The sequence below is a fragment of the Callithrix jacchus genome, chromosome 9 (assembly GCF_049354715.1).
Source record: "Callithrix jacchus isolate 240 chromosome 9, calJac240_pri, whole genome shotgun sequence".
NCBI classification, from domain to species: domain Eukaryota; kingdom Metazoa; phylum Chordata; class Mammalia; order Primates; family Cebidae; genus Callithrix; species Callithrix jacchus.
Genome location: NC_133510.1, coordinates 103,509,860 through 103,531,030, shown reverse-complemented (window position 1 = coordinate 103,531,030; position 21,171 = coordinate 103,509,860). Strand labels below are relative to the sequence as shown.

At 41.9% G+C, this 21,171-nt stretch overlaps 1 protein-coding gene and 1 non-coding gene across 2 annotated transcripts in view; both read right to left on the bottom strand.

The window, feature by feature from the left end:
- The window catches only part of SLC17A8 (solute carrier family 17 member 8), a 59,714-nt gene that overhangs the window by 17,039 nt on the left and 21,504 nt on the right, over window positions 1-21,171 (bottom strand). Inside the window, exons 2-9 of the mRNA XM_017976311.4 lie at window positions 18,217-18,469; window positions 12,616-12,734; window positions 10,794-10,908; window positions 8,041-8,128; window positions 2,392-2,478; window positions 1,780-1,919; window positions 1,517-1,666; window positions 134-266 (exon numbers count right to left, since the gene is read on the bottom strand). Of these exons, the coding sequence (XP_017831800.2) occupies window positions 134-266; window positions 1,517-1,666; window positions 1,780-1,919; window positions 2,392-2,478; window positions 8,041-8,128; window positions 10,794-10,908; window positions 12,616-12,734; window positions 18,217-18,469 (1,085 nt within the window). The remainder of the gene's footprint in view (window positions 1-133; window positions 267-1,516; window positions 1,667-1,779; window positions 1,920-2,391; window positions 2,479-8,040; window positions 8,129-10,793; window positions 10,909-12,615; window positions 12,735-18,216; window positions 18,470-21,171) is intronic.
- On the bottom strand, window positions 2,002-2,107 carry LOC118144704 (small nucleolar RNA U13). Its single transcript, XR_004729451.1, has one exon. It is a non-coding gene; the product is annotated as a small nucleolar RNA U13 (small nucleolar RNA).

Genomic DNA, 21,171 nt, shown 5'->3' with positions numbered 1-21,171 from the left:
CTGCTGAGGGACAGACTTCGGGGTCTTTAAGATCCATTCCAATGACTAAATGTCACCTCTAATATATGCTCTGCAGTTATCTTTACTCTAATTCTACAAAAGCTGCCTAAGCCATTTATGAAATCCACAGTACCTCCACAGTTCATGATTTTTCTGACAGCAGTTGTGGTCAAAATTTGTCTGCTTCTTAAATAATCAGCCAATTGTCCTCCAATAGGTACAACGATTGTCATAACCATGTGTGGGACTGCTGATAAGAGGCCCACCTGGAAGGGAAAGAAACAATCAGCAATTTGTCATTACTTCTGAGAGAGGGGCCTCCCTAATTCCCTTACCCAGCTTCACTTCACAGCCCCCCTACCTACCACCACCAAATTTAAGCATCTAATTATATGGGATCTGGGTAGGCCTGAATTTCATAATAAATAAATGATGAATGAGTGAATGATTTTAGGCCTCCACCAGATTGGAAGCTCCTTGAGGGCAGAGATGACTTTTATTCATCACAGAGTACATGGCATATGGGAGATAAAGCACTTGCCATCCAGTGAGCACTGATGACTGATGGCAGCCACCATTACTATGCCAGCTCTTCCATGGTCACTTCTGACAGTTCTGTAGCTAAGCAGACATTTGTGTCTGCTTGGCTACTGTTCTTTCCCTTGTAGGAAAGATGTTTAATTATCTTATGATGATGGTTTATGAGTCACTATCCACACCTTTCCTCCCTAAAACAATTGGCCTGATGATAATGTCCAGAAGCACTGAAAGAGGTTCTTTTTTTTTGTTTTTTTGGAGTGGGGCAAAGTCTTGCTCTGTCGCCCAGGCTGGAGTGCAATGGTGCAATCTGTCTCTTTGCCTCCTGGGATCAAGTGATACTCCTGTCTCAGCCTCCCGTGTACCTAGGATTACAGGCACGCATCACCACACCTGGCGAATTTTTGTATTTTCAGTAGAGCCGGGGTTTCGTCATATTTGTCAGGCTAGTCTCAAACTCCAGACCTCAGGTGATCCACCCGCCTTGGCCTCCCAAAGTGCTGGAATTACAGGCGTGAGCCACCACACCTGGCAGAAAGAGGTTCTTCCTAAACCATTGCAAGCAATGATTGTTACTGCTATAGTCACCATTATGGAGAGGGGGTGGTCTGCAAAATGAGTAAGGCTCTTACTGCTACTCACCAAGAGCTTACAGAACAAAAATAAAACCCATACCCTCAAATCTTTTTATCCTTACCTAATATGCCATCCTTGAGCTAGTTTCAAAACCAATTTGAAATTGGGTAGGCCATAAATCTTTAAAGCAGTTTAATACAGCTCTGATCCTTGCTAAGAAGAAATTAAATAGCTATGCATACTATGCATAGAATGTATAACTTGCCAGACAGCCAGACTATTACGTGTCACAGACCTGTTATGAATTACAATTAGAAATCTAATTATTTTATCATGCAAAGTTATTTTCTGTAGAATCAAGAGATTTAAAGTTCAAGAATATTTGAAGCATCTGTGTGTTTACCTTACTTATTGCAAATCCAAAGACCTCTTCAAAATAAGCAGGCTGACTTATAAGGAGCAAATAAAAGGTCCAGCTTCTGCAAAAATTTGCCACAATGATTGCATAAACCGGCAATGATGTGAAAAATCTTTTCCATGGGGTACTAAATTTCTAGGGAGTAAAAATACCATGAGATTTTTTAGTAAAGATGTTGACATTTTTTCTGTAAGAAGACAATACACTCATCAAAAGAAGCAAGTCTTCATCTGTCTTTTTATACTTACACTTAGACTCACCACGTTGGCCCCCTCTCCTATGCTTGTCTCTATATAGGTCTTCTCCTCATTAGATATTGTTGGATGAGCTGCTGGGCACTCATAGGCCTGCAACAGCCAAAACATGTACCAAATAATCCCAAACATACCTGCAGTTAAAAAAGAAAAGGCTTAGTTATATGGTCTTATTTTCTTTCATTTCTAAATTTTTCAATTTTATATTATTTTTCATGTCAGATGGGTAACATGCCAGTGTCGTAACAAGGTTTGAAGGACTCAAACATCTCACACGTGCATGTGAACACCCAATTATCATACTTATAAACTACAAAGGGATCTTTACAATATTTCCAAATGGCAGTATGTTCAGGTAGGAGAAGGTACTTTGTTGATGTTCCTCTTGTTGTTAACTGGCATTTAAAGAAAGACAATGTTCTGCTCATTTTTTAAAGTCAACTTTAATATAAACATTAATCAAATTACATATAAAGTACTCCATTTATACAATAAACTTGTTTTAGTAATCTCTATTTTGATGTAATAAACTCTTAGCTAAACCCATATATAGTAAAATACCATCTGCATGAGTCACATGTGAACTTGTGGAGTCAAATCACTCACCATAAATATAGAAGACAGAGGACCATCCAATGTACTGCACCAAAACCCCAGCCAGGGGCATAGCAACCACCGCCCCCGCATAGGAACCTGGAACAAGAAAAAACGAGGAAATCTTATCAATCATCATGCAAACCTTTTTAGCCCATTTTGAATTCATGTGGTAAAGTCAGGAATGAATCAAACTGAGGAGGAGTCAGACTGCTTTCGTGCAGAGAGACAGGCAAACTTCCAGTGTGCCTTAGAACAGGGCTTTCAGGAGAGGAAGGTCACCAAGATGCCCTTTAACTTCATCCAGGGACCACACAGGATTTGGACAAAGATTGCTCCAGCACCACAATTTGGAATTATATGACAGAATGGAATCAGAAGATGTAAAAATCTAAGAGAAATTTAAAAAATTCAACCAGGTACGACTGGATACTAAAACGAGCAAGCAAAAAAAAAAAAAAAAAAAAAAAAAAAATATATATATATATATATATACGCACACACACAAAAAAAAAAATTTGCTTAGGAAGACTGGGAGGATTCTCATCCAGGTCTTTAAATGAGGGACAATGAATTATTTTAAAAATCATGATTTTTTATAGTCTTGATTTAAAAAAAAAAAAAAAAAAGGAGGGGGTTGCCAGGCACAGTGGCTCATGCCTGTAACCCTAGCACTTTGAGAGGCTAAGGCAGGCAGATCACTTAGCCAGGAGGCCAGGAGTTCAAGACCAGCCTGGTCAACATACCGAAACCTCATCTCTACTAAAAACAAAAAATTAGCCTGGCATTCTGGTGCACACCTGTAATCCCAACTACTCAGGAGGCTGAAGCACAGGAATCACTTGAACCCAGGAGGCGGAGGTTGCAGTGAGCCAAGATCTTAACACTGCACTCCATGACAGACCAAGACTATGTCTCAAAAAAGAAAAAAGGTGAGGAGGGAACAATTAAATTCCAGATGGCAAGAGGGCTGCTGTCTCCATTCAGCTGCTGAATGAGTACATTTTTACATTTGTTTCTTACTTTGTAAAGCATAACCTTGCAAACTTACCTGTGTGTGGATGTTTATCTTGTCTAGACAAGATAACTGCAACTAGAGGCAGTGACCTGACCTCTACTATCCTCTGGACATCTGGTAGGGAAACACGAGCCCTGTGACCTCTCATTATTGGGAGTTACTAGCTGAAAGGAAAAGTTACTCTCTGAAACTCCCCCTGGGCTATGAATGAAAAAACTCTTGCTTCAGAAAAAGTGAGTGGTGAAAGAAAATTCTATATCCCGGAATTCGTTGCTAAGGAGGATCTTTAGGAAATGGGAGATTGGGAATCTTCCAGAGAAATAGATTAAATCACATCTTTCCAAGGTGGGCCTGACCCTCGATGAAAAGCTCAGCCTGAGATCTGGAATCTGAACATCATGAGACCCAGGAAGTCAAGAGACTCATTTTCCCCAGAGACAAGATGGGAATGAAATTTTTGTACTTTTAGTAGAGATGGGGCTTCACCTTGTTGACCAGGAGGGTCTCCATCTCTTGACCTCGAGATCCACTTGCCTCAGCCTCCCAAAGTGCTGGGATGATAGGCGTGAGCCACTGCTTGCAGCCAAAATATCCATCTCAAAGAGTTGTTTTGAGGGTCAAATAAACTATGTAGTTAAAGAAGCTTTGTATGGATAAAGGGTTACACAAATGCCAGCTATTATAGCTATTATCCTATACAGAATGAAAACACACTCAAAAAACAAACTCAGGGTTTCTCAAACCAATAAGGCAAGCACTCCAGGCATGTGTTGAGAATGGGCTGCAGGTCTGACTCTGCTGTGCGTGGGGACAGGTTGGCCTTCATCCCCAGGCCAAATACCCTGGGAGTTGGGGTGGGCGTGTCTGGTTTAGGAGATACAAAGGAATGCCTGGGACAGGGAAAAATAGAGAATAACACCCACCCCCAACTAAGATGCACTGAGTGCTTTCTGGGCACCTAGCACCATGCTAAGTATTCTGTACCCGTGACTTTGTTTAACACTCCTTCAACCTGACAAGGTAGGTACCAATATGACCCCCGTTTTACAATCAGAAAGCCAGGCTTAGGGAGAGAAGATGGACTGCCTGAGGTCACACAGGTAGAAGTGACAAATTGCTAACTCCAAAGCCCTCACTCTTTAATCATTCAGTCATGCTCCTTCACTCAAAAGCACCTGATAATTCCCCTTACATAGTAAGAAGCCTTCTCTCATTGGAGAAACTTTACAATGTGATATGGCTTGGCTCTGTGTCCCCAGCCAAATCTCATCTCAAATTGTAATCTCCATGTGTTGAGGGAAGGACCTGGTGGAAAGTGACTGGATCATGGGGGTGGATTTCAGCCCTGCTGTTCTCATGATAATGAGTGAGATCTCATGAGATCTGATGGTTTAAAAGTGTGGCACTTTCTCCCGCATGCTTTCTCTCTCCTGCCACTATGTAAGACGTGCCTTGCCTCCCTTTTCACCTCCTGCCATGATTGTCAGTTTCCTGAGGCCTCCCCAGCCATGCAGAACTGTGAGTCAATTAAACCTCTTTCTTTTATGAATTACACAGTCTCAGGCAGTTCTTTATAGCTGCGTGAAAACAGACTAATACACAATGTGACCTAAACTACCCCTCTTCTCTGTCAGAAAAAAAAAAAATCTTCCTCATCCTTTTAGACATTCTTCAATGTCAGTTTCTATTAGACACAGCCCCTCGAGCAGACAATGGGGCACTCAGTCCTTACTGCAGCTGCCCCCGCTGCTTGCAGACTGCCCTGGGGAGCTGACTGCAGCTCAGTCCCGTGGGCCTCAGATGATTGTTGAATGGTAATGGGGAGAAGAACAGAGCACAGCTGGGGGTGAGAAAGAGGCCATGGTTCTGCCCTCACTAGCTGCAATAATTTAAATCTTTTTTGCCTTCCTGAGCCTCAGTTTCCTCAACTATAAAACAGTGGGTTATAACTGGTTATATCAGTCTGTTTTCAAGCTGCTGATAATGACAAACCCAAGACTGAGCAATTTACAAAAGAAAGAGGTTTAATTGGACTCACGTTCCACGTGGTGGGGGAGGCCTCACAATCATGGTGGAAAACAAAGAAGAGCAAGTCATATCTTACATGGATGGCAGCAGGCAAAGAGAGAGCTTATGCAGAGAAACTCCCATTTTAAAAACCATCAGGTCTCATGAGACCCATTCACTACCATGAGAACAGCATGGGAAAGACCCACCACCATGATTCAATAATATCCCACCAGGTCCCTCCCACAATGCATGGGAATTATGGGAACTACAAGATGAGATTTGGGTGGGGACACAGAGCCAAGCCATATCACTGGATGTTTTCTAGACTCCCTTATCTTTTGAGATTAAGAATTGACTGGCTCCAAGCCTGGATTTCCTTCTTTAACATTTTCCCTTGGCTGTTCTTTGAAACCAAGGCCACACCTTAGCTGGGACATGTAATGAGGCCTGTGCCCTTGATAGGTAACTTTCCTTGAGAGTCAAACCATTTCTTAAATCAGCCCTTTTAGGGCTATAAAAATACACTAAGAATGGGGAGTGGCTGCTAGTCATTCTTGTTTTGCTGATGAATCAAAACGAAATGTCTTACAAATAAACCATCCGAAGAAAGTAAGGTCAAGGATCTAACAAGCCACAGGCCAGTACACTCTTCTAGAGTTGATGTAAGCTCAATAGTGGGGATGGAGATGCTCTTAAACTGCAAATGAGAGGACGAAGGTGGTTTCTAAGGACAAGAGACACTGTTGATGTAAAGACATCTTGGCTGTGCACACAATTCCCAACTAGGCACAAAGTAGGCATATCAGTGAATACCTCACACCACATTCTCAGGATTACTTTTTTATTATTTCAAGGAGGTTAAAGGTCAGCAGGAAGAGGTAAATTAAGACACTTGCAGAAATAAATAGAAAGCTATATTTCTCTCCTTAGCAAATAAATATATGTTAGCTTGTCTTAGGAAAGGTGTGCTAGCTTGAAAATCAGACAGACCTAAGCTGTAATTCACACTACCTAGGCCGCATTGTGACTTTTGTGGCCTAAGGTACATTTTTTTTTTGAGATGGGGTCTCACTCCGTCACCCAGGCTGGAGTACAATGGTGTGATCTCGGCTCACTGCAACCTCTACCTCCCATGCTCAAGCGATCCTCCCACCTCAGCCACATGAGTAGCTGGGACCACAGTCAACAGCCACCACATCCAGCTAATTTTTTCTATTTTTGGTAGAGATGGAGTTTCATCATTATGCCCAGGTTGGTCTCGAACTCCTAGGCTCAAGCAATCTGCCACTTTATCCTCCCAAAGTGCTGGGATTACAGGTACAAGCCACCCAACATGCCTGGTTGGTCTAAGATACTTCCTTCATGAACCCTTCCCCCAACACATTTACAGCTGTGTTGATGGCAGCAGCATGTGCTATTGTTTTTCTGTTGTTGATTGATACCTAGAGACCCAACGACACCTGGAGAGGCCAGTCTCACAGGAGTAGCTTGGAGAGGGGCAACCTCAGCAAGGTGAAGTTTGGAGGCCCAGGAATTAAAGTCATATAGTACTTGGGGGCTACTCATTTACTTTCAGATAAGATGGATGGTCTTTACTTCTTATTATCCAGGATATAATGGCAAAAATTAACTAAATGTCTGTATGACAATCACACCATTGCCCTCCAGCCTGGGTGACAGAGTGAGACCCCGTGTATGTGGCAGGAGTGTGAAGTAAAGAAAATTCCAGATCAAAAGTCAGGTCTTGTTCTAGCTCCACGATCTTGGGCAAGTCACTGAACTTCAGTTTCATATGAGAAGGAGAGGTGTGGGATGCTTGATGATCCCATCTCTTCTACTTTTGTCCTTAGCAAATGTCATCTGTGGGCTAATCCAACAACCACTTATAACCCTTTCTCCTTTCCCCTTCACTCCTGAAGAGGCTAGTGAAGCTAGGTATCTGCTTGCCTAGTCTCCTCTGCAGGTAGTAAAGCATATAGGATATATGCTTACATAAAGTTAGGATCAAAGAAATGAAAGTTGAAGGGTGGTAGGGGGCTTTGGGAAAGCTTTAGTTTTCCTGATGAAAGGGACAGATGGAATAAGCACAGGAGTAAATAAAAAGCTATCCCAAAGTACAGCAGAGTAGAAAGTCAGAACATGCATAGGCCCTGGATGGATTTTTGAGCAGCAGAACGAACACCAGCAATCACTCACCTTTAGAATTCTGTTATATAAAATAAATAGACTCATTTTAAGGCCCTTAGGAGGGTTTTCAGTTACTTGAAGCCGAAAAAGCATTTCATTTCTTTTTTATTTATTGTTTTTAGAAACAAGGTCTCACTTTGTCACTCAGGCTGGAGTGCTGTGGCCATCACAGCTCACTGCACCTTCAACCTCCTGGGTTCAAGCAGGCCTCCTGCCGCAGCCTCCCTAGTAGCTAGGATAACAGGCACATAACACCATGCTCGGCTAATTTTTTTTTTTTTTAAGACAAAATCTCACTATATTGCCCATGCTGGTCTCGAACTTCTGGGCTCCAGTGATCCTCCTGCCTTGGCCTCCCTAAAGTGCTGAGATTATAGGCATGAGCCACCACATAAGCCCAAAAAAGGATTCATAAATAAAATTTGTTATGGTTCTAATATACCTACCACAAAAAGAGGTTGTGGCCAATCGACTTCTCTCCAAAGGCGGTGCCCACTTACTCCACATCCCATGGCAGGCTGGGTAGGTCACACCCTGACAAAAGAATTGCAAATAAATTAGTTGACTTGATTACAGTTTCTGCTTGTGTTTAAAACATGGATGCTGCTTCTTCACATAGGCTACAATATAAAAGCCCAATTCATAGACACTGTTGTAGGTTGAATGTTTGTGTCCCCACCAAATTCCTATGTTAAAACCTAATTCCCAATGTGATGGTATTTGGAGATGGACCTTTGGGAAGTGACCAGGTTGTAAGGGTGTAGCCCTCATGAATGGAACTAGCGCCTTATAAAAGAGACTTCAGGGAGCTCCCTCACCCCTTCTGCCATGAGCAAACAAAGAGAAGGTAGCTGTTTATGAACCAGGAAACTGGCCCTCCCAAGTTATCCATCTGCCAGCTCCTTGATCTTCAACTCCCCAGCCTCCAGAACTGTAAGAAATACATTTCTAGGCCAGGTGCAGTGGCTTATGCCTATAATCCCAGCACTTTGAGTGACCAGGGTGGGCGGATCACTTGAGGTCAGGAGTTTGAGATCAGCCTAGCCAACATGATGAAACCCCATCTCTACTAAAAATACAAAAGCTCGCTGGGCATGGTGGCAGATACCTGTAATACCAGCTACTTGGGAGGCTGAGGCACGAGAATCACTTGAACCTGGGAGGTAGAGGTTGCAGTGAGCTGAGACTGCACCACTGCACTTTAGCCTGGGCAACAGAGCGAGACTCTGTCTCAAAAAAAAAAAAAAGGGCTGGGCCTGGTGGCTCATGCTTGTAATCCCAGCACTTTCGGAGGCTAAGGTAGGCAGATCACCTGTGGTCAGGAGTCTGGGACAAGCCTGGTCAACATGGCAAAACCCTGTCTCTACCAAAAATACAAAAATTAGCCAGATATGGTAGCACGCACTTGTAATCTCAGCTACACAGGAGGCTGAAGCATAAAAATAGCTTGAACCCAGGAGGCAGAGGTTGAAGTGAGCTGAGATCATGCCACTGCCCTCCAGCCTAGGCGACAAAGTGAGACTCTGTCTCAAAAAAAAAAAATCTATCGTTTATAAGTTACCCAGTTTATGGCATTCTGTTATAGAAGCTCAAATGGACTAAGACACTAAATGGCATGATTCAGCTATTTTGACTCATAGTACAGATGCTGAAATTCAAATATGGTTCACATGTAAGCATAGTAGGGGATGTGAGAAAAAGTCTTTATAGTTATATTTCATTTTATCATAGGCTATCAATGTAGCAAGAGCCTTCAACAATCAGCTGGTCCATCCTCTCACTTTAAGATACAGAACTTGAGGCTCAGAGCCATTAAGTGACTAAAATTTAGTCTTCACAGATGTAATATCACGTTCTTTCCACCACACAGGTACATCCCAAAGTGTAGTATACATCTCTCTAGTGGGACTAGAGTTGGATTTGATGTGATATAACAACCTACATTCTTAATTGTAACATATATATACTAGTGTATACATATATATGTATATATTAATATATACATATATCATTTCCCAATTAATATACATATATTAATTCTCTAAACTTAACCCTGTGTATATGTATATACATGTATTAATATAACATATATACATATATATGTTAGTGTATATGTTATAATTAATCTATATATAATTTAATTTACATATAACTATACATTTTATATATATATATATTTGCATGCTTTGAAAAAGATGTAACTAGAACATCAAACCCATGACTTCAAAGATGTTGTTGCTTAGAATAATAGGTATCTTTTATTTTTTGTTTTAAATAAGTCAATCTAGGGGAAAACGATAGGCAAATAATAGCACGGGTTGTACATGGGCTTAACAAACTGACGAGGGTCAGAGGTGAATGACTGTGTCTGCGAAGCATTGCTGCACACAGGGGGTTGGCAAACGATGGCCCAATGGGTTCACCATCTGTTTTTGTATAGCCCACAAGCTAAGAATGTTTTTATATTTTTAAATGGTAAGAAAAAAATCAAAAGAAGAATAATATTTAATGGCACACAAAAATCAGGCTGGGCATGGTGGCTCACGCCTGTAATCCAAGCACTTTGGAGGCCAAGGTGGGTGGATCACCTGACGTAAGGAGTTCAAAAATTAAATGAAATTCAAATTTCAGTTTGTGAAATGTTTAACTGGAACATAACCATGACCATTTGTTTCCATATTGTCTCTGGCTGCCTTTGCTCTACAACAGCAGTGTTGAGTAGCTACAACAGATACTGTATGGCCTGCAAAGTCCAAAATAGTTACTTTCTGGCTCCATATCATGCTGCCTCCTTCAGTAAGTTAAATCTCTGCATCAGACTACTCCCTTGAAAATGTACAGATTTATTAATGAATTCACTTAAATTGCTTTAATAGAATGATCCTTTGCTGTGTGAACTGTAGGTTTGGGCTTCAGTTTCACTATCTATTAAAATGAAGAGGGTTGGGTTAGATTATCTCTAAGATCATTATGGAAAGGTCCTTTATTGTTCATAAATGTAAAATCACGCAAGGCATTTTAATTGAAATATTTGAAATTTTAGACATAACCAAAGAGTGGAAATAGCAGGAAAAGGAGGAAGATGTAGAAAAAAAAAAAAAATACACTGAGCAAAGGGTTGTTTTTTCCAGAAGCTGAATTTTCTAAAGGACATGCTGTTTCTAGCAACATTAAAAACTGTAAGGAAAGTATCTCCTACCTCCACTAGACCTTGCAGAATTCTGACACACATGACGAATCCGTAATGTACTCTGGCCGCAGAAGGAATGCACATGTTCAGAGTTGATGTTAAGAAGATGGCAGCTCCAAAGACCCTGAAGGATCAAAGCACTGTGTTATTAGGCAGGCCAGGGCTGGATGTGGTACTTCAGCTAAGCACCAGAAACAAACCTAACAGTTGATGAGAGATCCCTGTGGAAATTAATTTGGAGAGATTGATGTGTTAGGGTCTAGTGTGCCCCAAGCTACACTCCTGGGCTTCTTTGATTCCCAAGCTCTGGCCCCTGGACCAGTTATGAACAAATTTTTGGTAGCACAGGGATGTCCTGCCTGGATGATGTCCTGAAAAGTTGGAGATTGGCCAGGTGCAGGTCAGCTTGCTAGAGACTGACCTTTTCTGACTGTTACTGCATGACTCCTGCATGCTTGAGGTTGTGTTTCCTCCTTCCTAGAGCTACTCTCAGTTTACCAGAAGGAAACCCTGACTATCCAAGAAGCATCTCATGTCCTGGGACCAGCCAACCACAAGACAGATTGTGTACCTGTCTTAGCTCCCATTCCCTGCCCAACCCAGGGTGCCCTGGGAAAAAAGATCAGGCAGCCATTTTCTTCCCCTCTTACACAGGTTAATGATGTTTCCACTCTTTTTATGTGCTGGGAAATTAAATTATGTGTGATTTTTTTTCAGGGCAGAGGTGTAAGCAGTAACCAAGGAAACCATAGCAACCAGTACTTTATCACTTTTTAAAAACAATACAATAGGTAACTAACAACAAATGAAAGACATAAATTAGACAAGAACCTAAATAAATACATGCTTATACATATTTAGATCTTATGGTAGTGGCTTCCAATTTTTTTTTTACCTTAACCCATAAACAAAATATATTTTATATTGCAGCCCAGTCCATACTCATACATACAAATATAACTAAAACAAGTCTCAAAAACTAGTATTTACCCTTATGTGCAATGCACTCAGATATTTTCTATTCTACTTTATTCTATTTGATTATCTTTTCTTCTGTTTCTCTCTCTCTTTTTTAAAAATGCTCATTGGTAAATCATATTTTTTTCACAACTATGTAATGAGTTGTGCTTTAGAATTTAAAAAACACCGTTTTCTAAAATGGAATGCACTTCATGAAATCCATTTATGGAAAGTCATATGGGAAACACAATTAGAAAGAACCTGGAGAGATTTAGTTCACTCCTTTCCAGTACATGATGCACTCTACAACATCTCCCCCAAGTGGCCATCCTCCTCTGCTTGAATACCTCTGGTGACAGAGAACTCACTGCTCCTTGAGACAGCTCACTCTGTTCTTAGACACTTTTAATTGCTCAAACACTCACTACAGAGTCTCAAGGGCATTAGTGGATCATTTGAGGTTGGGAGTTTGAGACCAGCCTGACCAACATGGTGAAACTCCGTCTCTACTAAAAATACAAAAAGTAGCTGGGTGTAGTGGTGCGTGCCTGTAATCCCAACTGTTCAGGAGGCTGAGGTATGAGAATCACTTGAATGTGGCATAGGGTCGGGGAGGAGTGAGGCAGAGGTTGCAGTGAGCCAAGATCACACCACTGCACTCCAGCCTGGGTGACAGAGTGAGACACTGTCTCAAAAATAAAAATAAATTAAGAGCAGGATCATTTGGGATCAGTATTTGTGAACTGCATCTATCCAGATGGCTCTTATTTTTCATTCTGCACCCCCAAATTGAGAGCCAGCTATGCAGAATTTATAAAGGTACAAAGCCATATTTTTTTCGTTTGTATCATGTTATATCAATTTGTCTTACCTGTTAGCAGCAAACTTGTTTGAAATGAAACCACCTGGAATTTGTGTCATAATATAACCCCAGAAAAAAGATCCATGGATAAGGCCCACTGTTTCTGGATCCCAGTTAAACTGTGCTGTCTGGAAATGAGAAATCAGATATAGTTGTGTTTGTTAGAAAAAATCTGACAAGCATTTTTCACCAATGAGCCTATACAATAATAACCTCATGAGGTCTTTCTTTTTTCATTGGTTCAACACATATCTATGAAGGGCATCTTACATACTTGGGCAGCAAGCAAAAGTCTGGGACCAGGCGTGGTGGTGTGCACCTCTAGTCTCAGTTATTTAGGAGGCTGAGGTGGGAGGATGGCTTGAGACCAGAAGGTCAAGGCTGCAGTGAGCCAAGACAGTGCCACTGCACTCCAGCCTGGGCAACAGAGTGAAATCCCATCTGAAAAAGCAAAACTAAAACACAACAAAGTCCCTGCTCTCATAGATTTTACCTTCTAATAAGAAAGAGATTATATACAAATTTAAACATATATTTATATTAATGGATATGGTGACTCACACCTGTAATTCCAATGCTTTGGGAGGCCTAGGCAGGAGAGTTATTTGAGGCCAGGCACTAAAGACCAGCCTGGGCAACATAGCAAGACCCCATCTCTACAAAAAAATTAAAAATCTAGCCAGCTAGGCAGGGTGCAGTGGCTCATGCCTATAATCCCAGCACTTTGGGAGGTCGGGGCAGGTGGATCACCTCAGGTCAAGAGTTCAAGACCAGCCTGGCCAACATGGTGAAACCCCCATCTCTACCAAAAATACAAAAATCACCTGGATGCTGTGCCAGGCGTTTGTAATCCCAGCTACTCAGGAGGCCGAGGTAGTAGAATTGCTTGAACCCAAGAGGCAGAGGTTGTAGTGAGCCGAGGTCATGCCACTGCACTCCAGCCTGGGTGACAGATCAAGACCGCATCTCAATAATTATAATAATAATCACCATCATCATCATCATCTAGCCAGGTGTGGTGGTGTGTGCCTTTAGTCCTAGCTACTCAGAAGGCTGAAGTAGGAAGATCCCTGGAGTCCAGGAATTGGTCAAGGTTAAAATGAGCTACAAACACGTCACTGCACTCCAGTGTGAGTGACAGAGCAAAAGCCTGTCTCTAAAAATACCTATATCTAATGCGTGTGTGTATATATACACACACTCTGCACATCAGGCAGGGCCTGTCCTGCGGCCTCAGAGAGAATGACATAAAGACTCCCTTCTCTCCTCAGGGTGGAGGACAGCCTGGGTTTCAGCCCCACCTCAGGCTGGCTTCTCTGTCCTGAGCGCAGACTGCACAAACACGCCACAGACCTACTTTCTGCTTTCTGCTTTCTGCCCTTGGCTTTCACAGATCTCCTTATAGCCCTACAATAATCCCCACCACCTTTTACCACCTGTTTTGTTTTGAGACAGAGTCTCACTCTGTCCCCCAGATTGGAGTGCAGTGGCACCATCTCAGCTCACTATAACCTGCAGCTCCCAGGTTCAAGAGATTCTCCTGCCTCAGCCTCCCAAGCAGCTGGGGTTACAGTTGTGTGCCACCACGTCGGGCTAATTTTTTTTTTTTGTATTTTTTTAGTAGAGATGGGGTTTCACTATGCTGGCCAGGCTAGTCTAAACCTCCTGACCTCAGGTGATCCACCTTTCTCAGCCTCCCAAACTGCTGGGATTACAGACGTGAGCCACTGCGCCCGGCCCAAATAATCCCCTTTTAACTTGAGCCAGCTTTGCTGCACTTCTCTTCTTTGCAAGGAGCAATTCCTGACCAGGACACAAGGGCATCTTATTCAAGGTCCCAGAGCTCATTAAAACCAGATCTGGCCAGTTCCAAAGCCCATCCTCTGAATCCTACAGCACCCGTGATCCATGAGAATGACTTTGAACTTTTCCTGAGAATAATGAGAAAACAAAACCACAAGTTTCCCAAACTTCAGTCATTTTTTTTCTTACTATATGCCAAACACTTTCCTAAGACTTAACATGTTTTAACTCATAACTATTAGAACTAAAAATATGGGCCAGACACAGTGGTGCATGCTTGTAATCCCAGCACTTTGGGAGGCCAAAGCAGGAGGATCCCTTGAAGCCAGGAATTTGAGATCAGCCTGGGCAACATGGCACGACCCCATCTCTACAAAAAAAAATTTTTCTAATTAGCTAGGAATGGTGGGGTGAGCCTGTATACCCAGCTACTTGGAAGCTGAAGTGGGAGAATCACTTAAGCCCAGGAGGTCAAGGCTCCAGTGAACTATGATCACTCCACCTCACTGAAGCCCAGGCAACAGAGACCCCGTTTCAAAACAAACAAACAAAAAGATCATTCATGCATTAATTAAAATCAACCTCCATTCCACTTGTAGAACATATGTCACATATTTGAAGGATCTACCTATTCATACTGCTTATTTCTCCCCTTCTCTTGAAATAAAGATTTAAAGATATCTCAGTGTCAGATATCTAGTTTTCCCCTTAAAACAGAAAAAGCAAACAAACGTACCATCCATTCAGAGCCTTCCTTTTTCTTCTTCTTCTTCCTTTTTTTTTTTTTTTTTTGAGACAAAGTCTCACTCTGTTACCCAGGCTGGAGTGCAGTGGCACGATCTTGGCTCACTACAACTTCTGCCTCCCGGGTTCAAGTGATTCTCTTGCCTCAGCCTCCTGAGTAGAGGTGATGACAGGCACACACCACCACATCTGGATAATTTTTTTTTTTTTGTATTTTTAGTAGAGACGGGTTTCACCATGTTGGTCAGGCTGGTCTCAAACTCCTGATCTTGTGATCCGCCCGCCTCGGCCTCCCAAAGTGCTAGGATTACAGGCATGAGCCATTGCACTCAGTCCAGAGCCTTTCTTAATACAATTAGCAAAGTCTCTGTCATCTGTTTGAACATGCTCAGTTGATATCTAAGCTTTGTTCTATGTGGACAAGAGAGAAATAATCTGCTATAAATTGGAGTTGTGCTAGAGTTTCTGATACTAAATTCCTACTCCTGAGTCCAGAGGAAAAAAAGTTAAACCATATTTCAGATTTTAATCAGTTTCTCTAAGACTCCAGAGGGCACAGCCATAGAAACTAGAGAGTGCACACTAGCATTGTTCCTTGGGTTTATCAAAATGTCTTTTCCATATGCTTCAAAGCAGACTCTATTGACCGAGGTCTATCTTTTCAGGCAACAAACAAATGCAAAACAGCATCTCATTTTGATCTGGGCCTCAGCAGACAAGTTTTAATTAGCTGGCCTTGCTCACAAAAGGCTGAGAGAATGCATGTGATACACATCTGAAACCTTGCTAATATACATCATTCTTTATTTTTAAAATGCATGATATGCCCTTCTACCTCTATCCCCCACACCCCATAAAAGACAGGATATCCTTTTAGCACAGATCTGGCTGTGGCATCACAAAGAAACTAGTTAGGAGGATCTCCATGGTGCTATTTTCCTCTGGCAGAATATCTTCTTTTAAAAAAAAGCAGAGACAAATAGCTTGCAGACCAACTAAAGACCTCTTTTTGACAGATTGAAATCAAATTTTCTCAAACCAGTGCCTGGCAGGAGACTGTGCCAGATGCTGCTAATAGATGTGGCATGAAAGAAGGCATTCTGTGATCAAGTGAGTCCAAGAAATCCTGCCTACCACGCCTCCCTCTTGGAAAGTGTCATAGGACACAGCACAGTATGGGCTTCATGTCTTGCACTGCCTTCTTCATGGCACAGCCTGCAGAGCAGTGATTTCCCAGACACCAGTTCAGAAAACTGTGATCTAAACGTTTCTTCAAATGGAGGGACCAGAGAACTGTTAAATGCCTCTCTGCAAATGAATGGATTTCTGCATGAGTTATTGCAGTGTGTGTGTGCTTAGTACGATGAAACATGCATTTATGGGGTGTCCACTGGGCAGATATTTTTGCTTGTTTTCCCTATAACCTCGGTACTTCTCTAGGTCTATCATGTAAGCAGCAAACCAGATTTTATGTTTGCAGTGATTTAAGTCACTTCAAAGTATCCGTGCTTATAACAATGACAGCCTCTGGACTGGCCCTGTGGCCTCCGTTCCTATCTCACTTCAATCTGGCCCTCCCCCATGGGGCAGTGACCAATCTGGAGCACGGATGTGATCACCCTGTGCTTGTAGCCCCTTGCTACATGCCTATCAGGCCTGAGATGATCAGCACCCTATTTACTTCACTGCCTCCACCTCAAGGAGCTCTACTCAGTCACAGGGAGTTCTCAACCTGGAGTCTGCGGTTGGAATCCTGTGGATCTGAGAACTTAGATGGGAAAAAAACATGAATCTTTATTTTCGCTCTTAACCAAAATGTAGCATTTCTGCCATTATGAATGTAGGCAACAAGCCACAGTCGTATGACTAGTACCTATGACTGTCCCAGGTGGAAATCGTAAATATGTTAAAATCGTATTACAGTCATGGCCACTATTTCCAACAATGGCTTACGTTCCAACTTCAAATCACAGTAAATGTTAGACCCAATGCTAGGTTTTTGTCACTGATGTGCTAATAAAGAAACCCATATGTTTCTATGTCACAAATGTAATTTTTAAACCTTTTGGTATTTATATTTTAATGTTATTTGCTTCCTTTGTCATCCTTTGTGCTTTAAGAAATTAAAACATTACTTTGGCAAAGCTTCATCAGTCATTACCTGGAGTCCATGACACAGAAAAGATGATGAGCTCCTGTTTCAGTTCCTAAAATATACCTAGATGGCATGTGTGCATTCTCTCTCTCTGTCATTCAGGCTGGTGTGCACTGGTGCAATCTCGGCTCACTGCAACCTCTGCTTCCCAGGTTCAAGCGATTTTCCTGCCTCAGCCTCCTGAGTAATTCGGATTACAGGTGTGCGCCACCATGCCCAGCTAATTTTTGTATTTTCAGTAGAGACAGGGTTTCACCGTGTTGACCTGGATGGTCTCAATCTCTTGACCTCGTGATCCGCCTTCCTTGGCCTCCCAAAGTGCTGGGATTACAGGCGTGAGCCACTGAGCCAGGCCATCTCTATCTCTTTCTTACAGTCCTTTGCAGTCATTTTTTCTTCAAACATTCTTCTTCCCATCCCACCACATCCTCTTTGTCTGGTCCAGCCATCACTTTGGGAATTTGTTCACAATATCAAAACCTGGGTTGGAGCCTCTCCTATGAGCCTGAGCACCCTGTGTACCTCCAACACAGCACCTACCGCCCCAAACTGTCATCACTTACTTGTCTGCATGAAGACAGAGCCCAGTCGAGGTCATTCACCTTTCTATCCCCATCACTTTGCACAGTGCCCAGCACAAGTAGCCACTCTCCATTTTTGTCACATCACTGAAGGAATTGCAAGGCTTTCTCTCAAGGAGCAAAGTATTGACACAGCTGCAGTCAAAAAAAGTTCCCTTATGACTGTAGTCTTAGCTACTGATCTGAGATGCTGAGATGGGAGGATCATTTTGACGAGGCAGGTCAGGGCTACAGTGAGCCAAGATCATGCCACTATACTCTAGCCTGGGAGACAGAGTGAGACCCTGTCTCAAAAAGAAAAGGCTGCCATCATGGATTGATACCAACCTGAATTTCCGGTTTTCCATCAACGTATACGGTGCTGTTGTTGACCATTTCCACAATGGCAACTCCAAGATTGCACCGGATCCCAAAGGAAATGCAGAATCCCAGCCCACTCATGATAGCAATGATGTAACGCTTGGGGAGGCCGCAGCAGTGGCAGTCGCAGAGTGGGGGGCTCAGCCTGGACGTCAGCACTGGCCTTCCTTCTTCATTCAGCTCGATGTTATCTTCTTCCTCAGTGGTCCCATCGATTTTCCTACATGGGAAAAAGAATAGGCAGAAAATAAAAGGGGAAAAGAATAGGCAGAAAAAAGAAAGTATATTAAGCAAAAAGAAAAAAGGTATTAGCAGATGAAAAACAAAAAGGAAGGACCATAGTAGAATACTATGGATTTACTATTACTATTATTAAAGCAAGTTATTATTAAATATTACTATTATTATTAAAATAAGTTATAGTGGCTAAAACTACTGATGTTCTGGGTATTGTGTGGGACTTTTATAAGCATTAAATCAGTCATTTGAATCTTACAACAACCCCATGAGGTAGATGATGTCATCATGCCATTTTTTAGGTGAGGAAATTAAGTCATTGAGATAGGATAGAAGCCCAAGGCCAGAGTCTATGTCTAAAACCATCTGTCATGCTGAATGTCCTGCTGAGAGCGTATCGACAAACTTCGTTCACACTGCACGACCCAGCTGTTCCAGTTGACTTTAACTTTTCTAAGTCTTAATAAAATACTAAGTTTGGAGGTAGAGAGGTACATTTCCTATCACAATGCACGCCCAATTGGTTGTGTATCTTTTTCTTCTTAGATGGTTTCTCTAAGAAGGTGGTCCTCCAGCACCTTTTATTTCAAATCGTAGAATTTTTCATGGCCTCTGTAGACTGCAATTGTGGCACATTTGTTACAGTGAATTTATTTCCTCTTCTAAAAGAAGGAATTTGGCAAACTGAACCCTGTCTGTCAATTATATAGGAAGTTGTATCCTCTTACTTATTGTGATCTTTCTGAGGATGCTGCCATGGCCCACTTAAGGTCCAAGTCTTTTTAAAAATGATCAAAGCTTGCAAGTTTTCATCAATATTAAATTCAGTAATAAATAGCTGAAGTAATGGCTAATCCAATAGTTTGGATGAAACACAAGTCATTTGCCCACCAGTCCATATGAAAGATAATCTTGGCATGTTCTTATGACTCAAGGGAAATCCAATTTCCAGCACAAGTGTAGAGAAACAAATATACTGGATTCAATGTGACATGTTCTCTGCCTTCTTCCAGCTCTCAGGCTGGTGGGAAAGAAAGATACATATACAAGCAGTTATAATTACTGGACAATGTGGGTTTTGTTGAAATCAAAGTGAAAAGCAATGGTGAAACACTGGAAGGAGCTTAGAATTTCAACTTCTGAGCTCAGAGTAGAAGCTTAGTAAGTGTGCCATAACATTAAAGTAATCGGAAAAGAACTCTAACCATTTTCCTACTGATGTACCTACCTACCAGCCGGCCTGCACTTAAACTGATGGAGTCTATCTTTTAATCTGCAGTTGTCCATGCTTCTAACTAAGGTCAGTCTCTCTTCCTGGACACTAGATCTCATCCCCTTGCATCCACTCATGAATATTGCTCCAGAAATTCCAACCCCCATACATCCAGCCATTATGTTCTCCTCCCCAGTATAATAGATCATTCCTGTTGCCAATAAATAAGCTTTTATTCCTCTCATATTAGAATCTAAAATAAAAGATACTTTCTCTTTCAGTTATCCTCTTATTTCCCTCTTTCCTTTTTTAAGAAAAACTCTGAAATGACTGTCTTCAATTCCTCTCCTTCTGTTCTCTCCTGGACTCACTCCAGCCAGGTCTTCCCAACCTATCCTTTCAAAACTGTTCATCTTAAGGCTATCAATGCCCTCCTCATGGCTCAGTCTAAAGGTCATTTTCAGTCCTCATCTGATTTAATCAACCTAGCAGCAGCATTTGACACAACTGACCACTTTCTCTTCCTTGGCCATTTTATTTTCTTCCAGGAAAACTCTTGATCATCCTCCTAATTCTTCTGTTTGGTCTCTTATGCCTATTCCTTCTTTCCTTGACCTATATAAACTAGGATGCCTAGGACTCTGTTCTCAGGTTTCTTGCTTTCTGTCTATGCCCTTTAGGTCATCTAAGCCAGGCTCTGGGCTTTAGGTATCATGTATATGCTAACAGCTCCCAATTTTTATATCTAGACTTATTTGTCATCTCCTTGGACACCTGAAAGTCATCTTAAACTTGACATGTCCAAACTGACTTTCCCTAAAAAAAAATTAATCTCTGAAGTCATTCCCATCACAAGTAATGACAATTTTGCTACTTTGGTTGCTCCAGCAAAAATCGTGAAACCATCCTGGATGCCTCTCTTCTTCTCCAATCTATGTCCAGCTGAGGAGCCTGTGTACCTTACTTTGAATGTTGAGTGTCCCACTTACTCAGATGTGTGACTTTAGCCTAATTACTTAACCTCCCTGGACTTCAGTTTCTTCGTCTGTAAGCTAGGAATTATAGTAATAGTTTCTTCTTCACAGGGTTGTTCTTAGGATTGTCATAAATGAGTTATTAAACTTAGGTAATTTAGAAGAGAACTTGCCACATAATAAAAACACAACGTATGTCAGCTATTTTTATTACATTAATCCTCACTCTCACTTAATGAGCCCATGATGCCAGTAAGTGTTGATGACATTAGTTCTGAGAGGCGGTTGGATGATAGGACTTTATAATGGTCTACCCTCATAGTCTCCATAAATTTTCTGGCAACCAAATATGTATAACTTAAGTCGGATGGAAAACTGATGCTCTAGGCCAGGCATCGTGGCTCACGCCTATAATCCCAGCACTTTGAGAGGCTGAGGCAAACAGATCCACTGAGGTCAGGAATTCGAAATCAGCTTGACCAACATAGCAAACCCTGT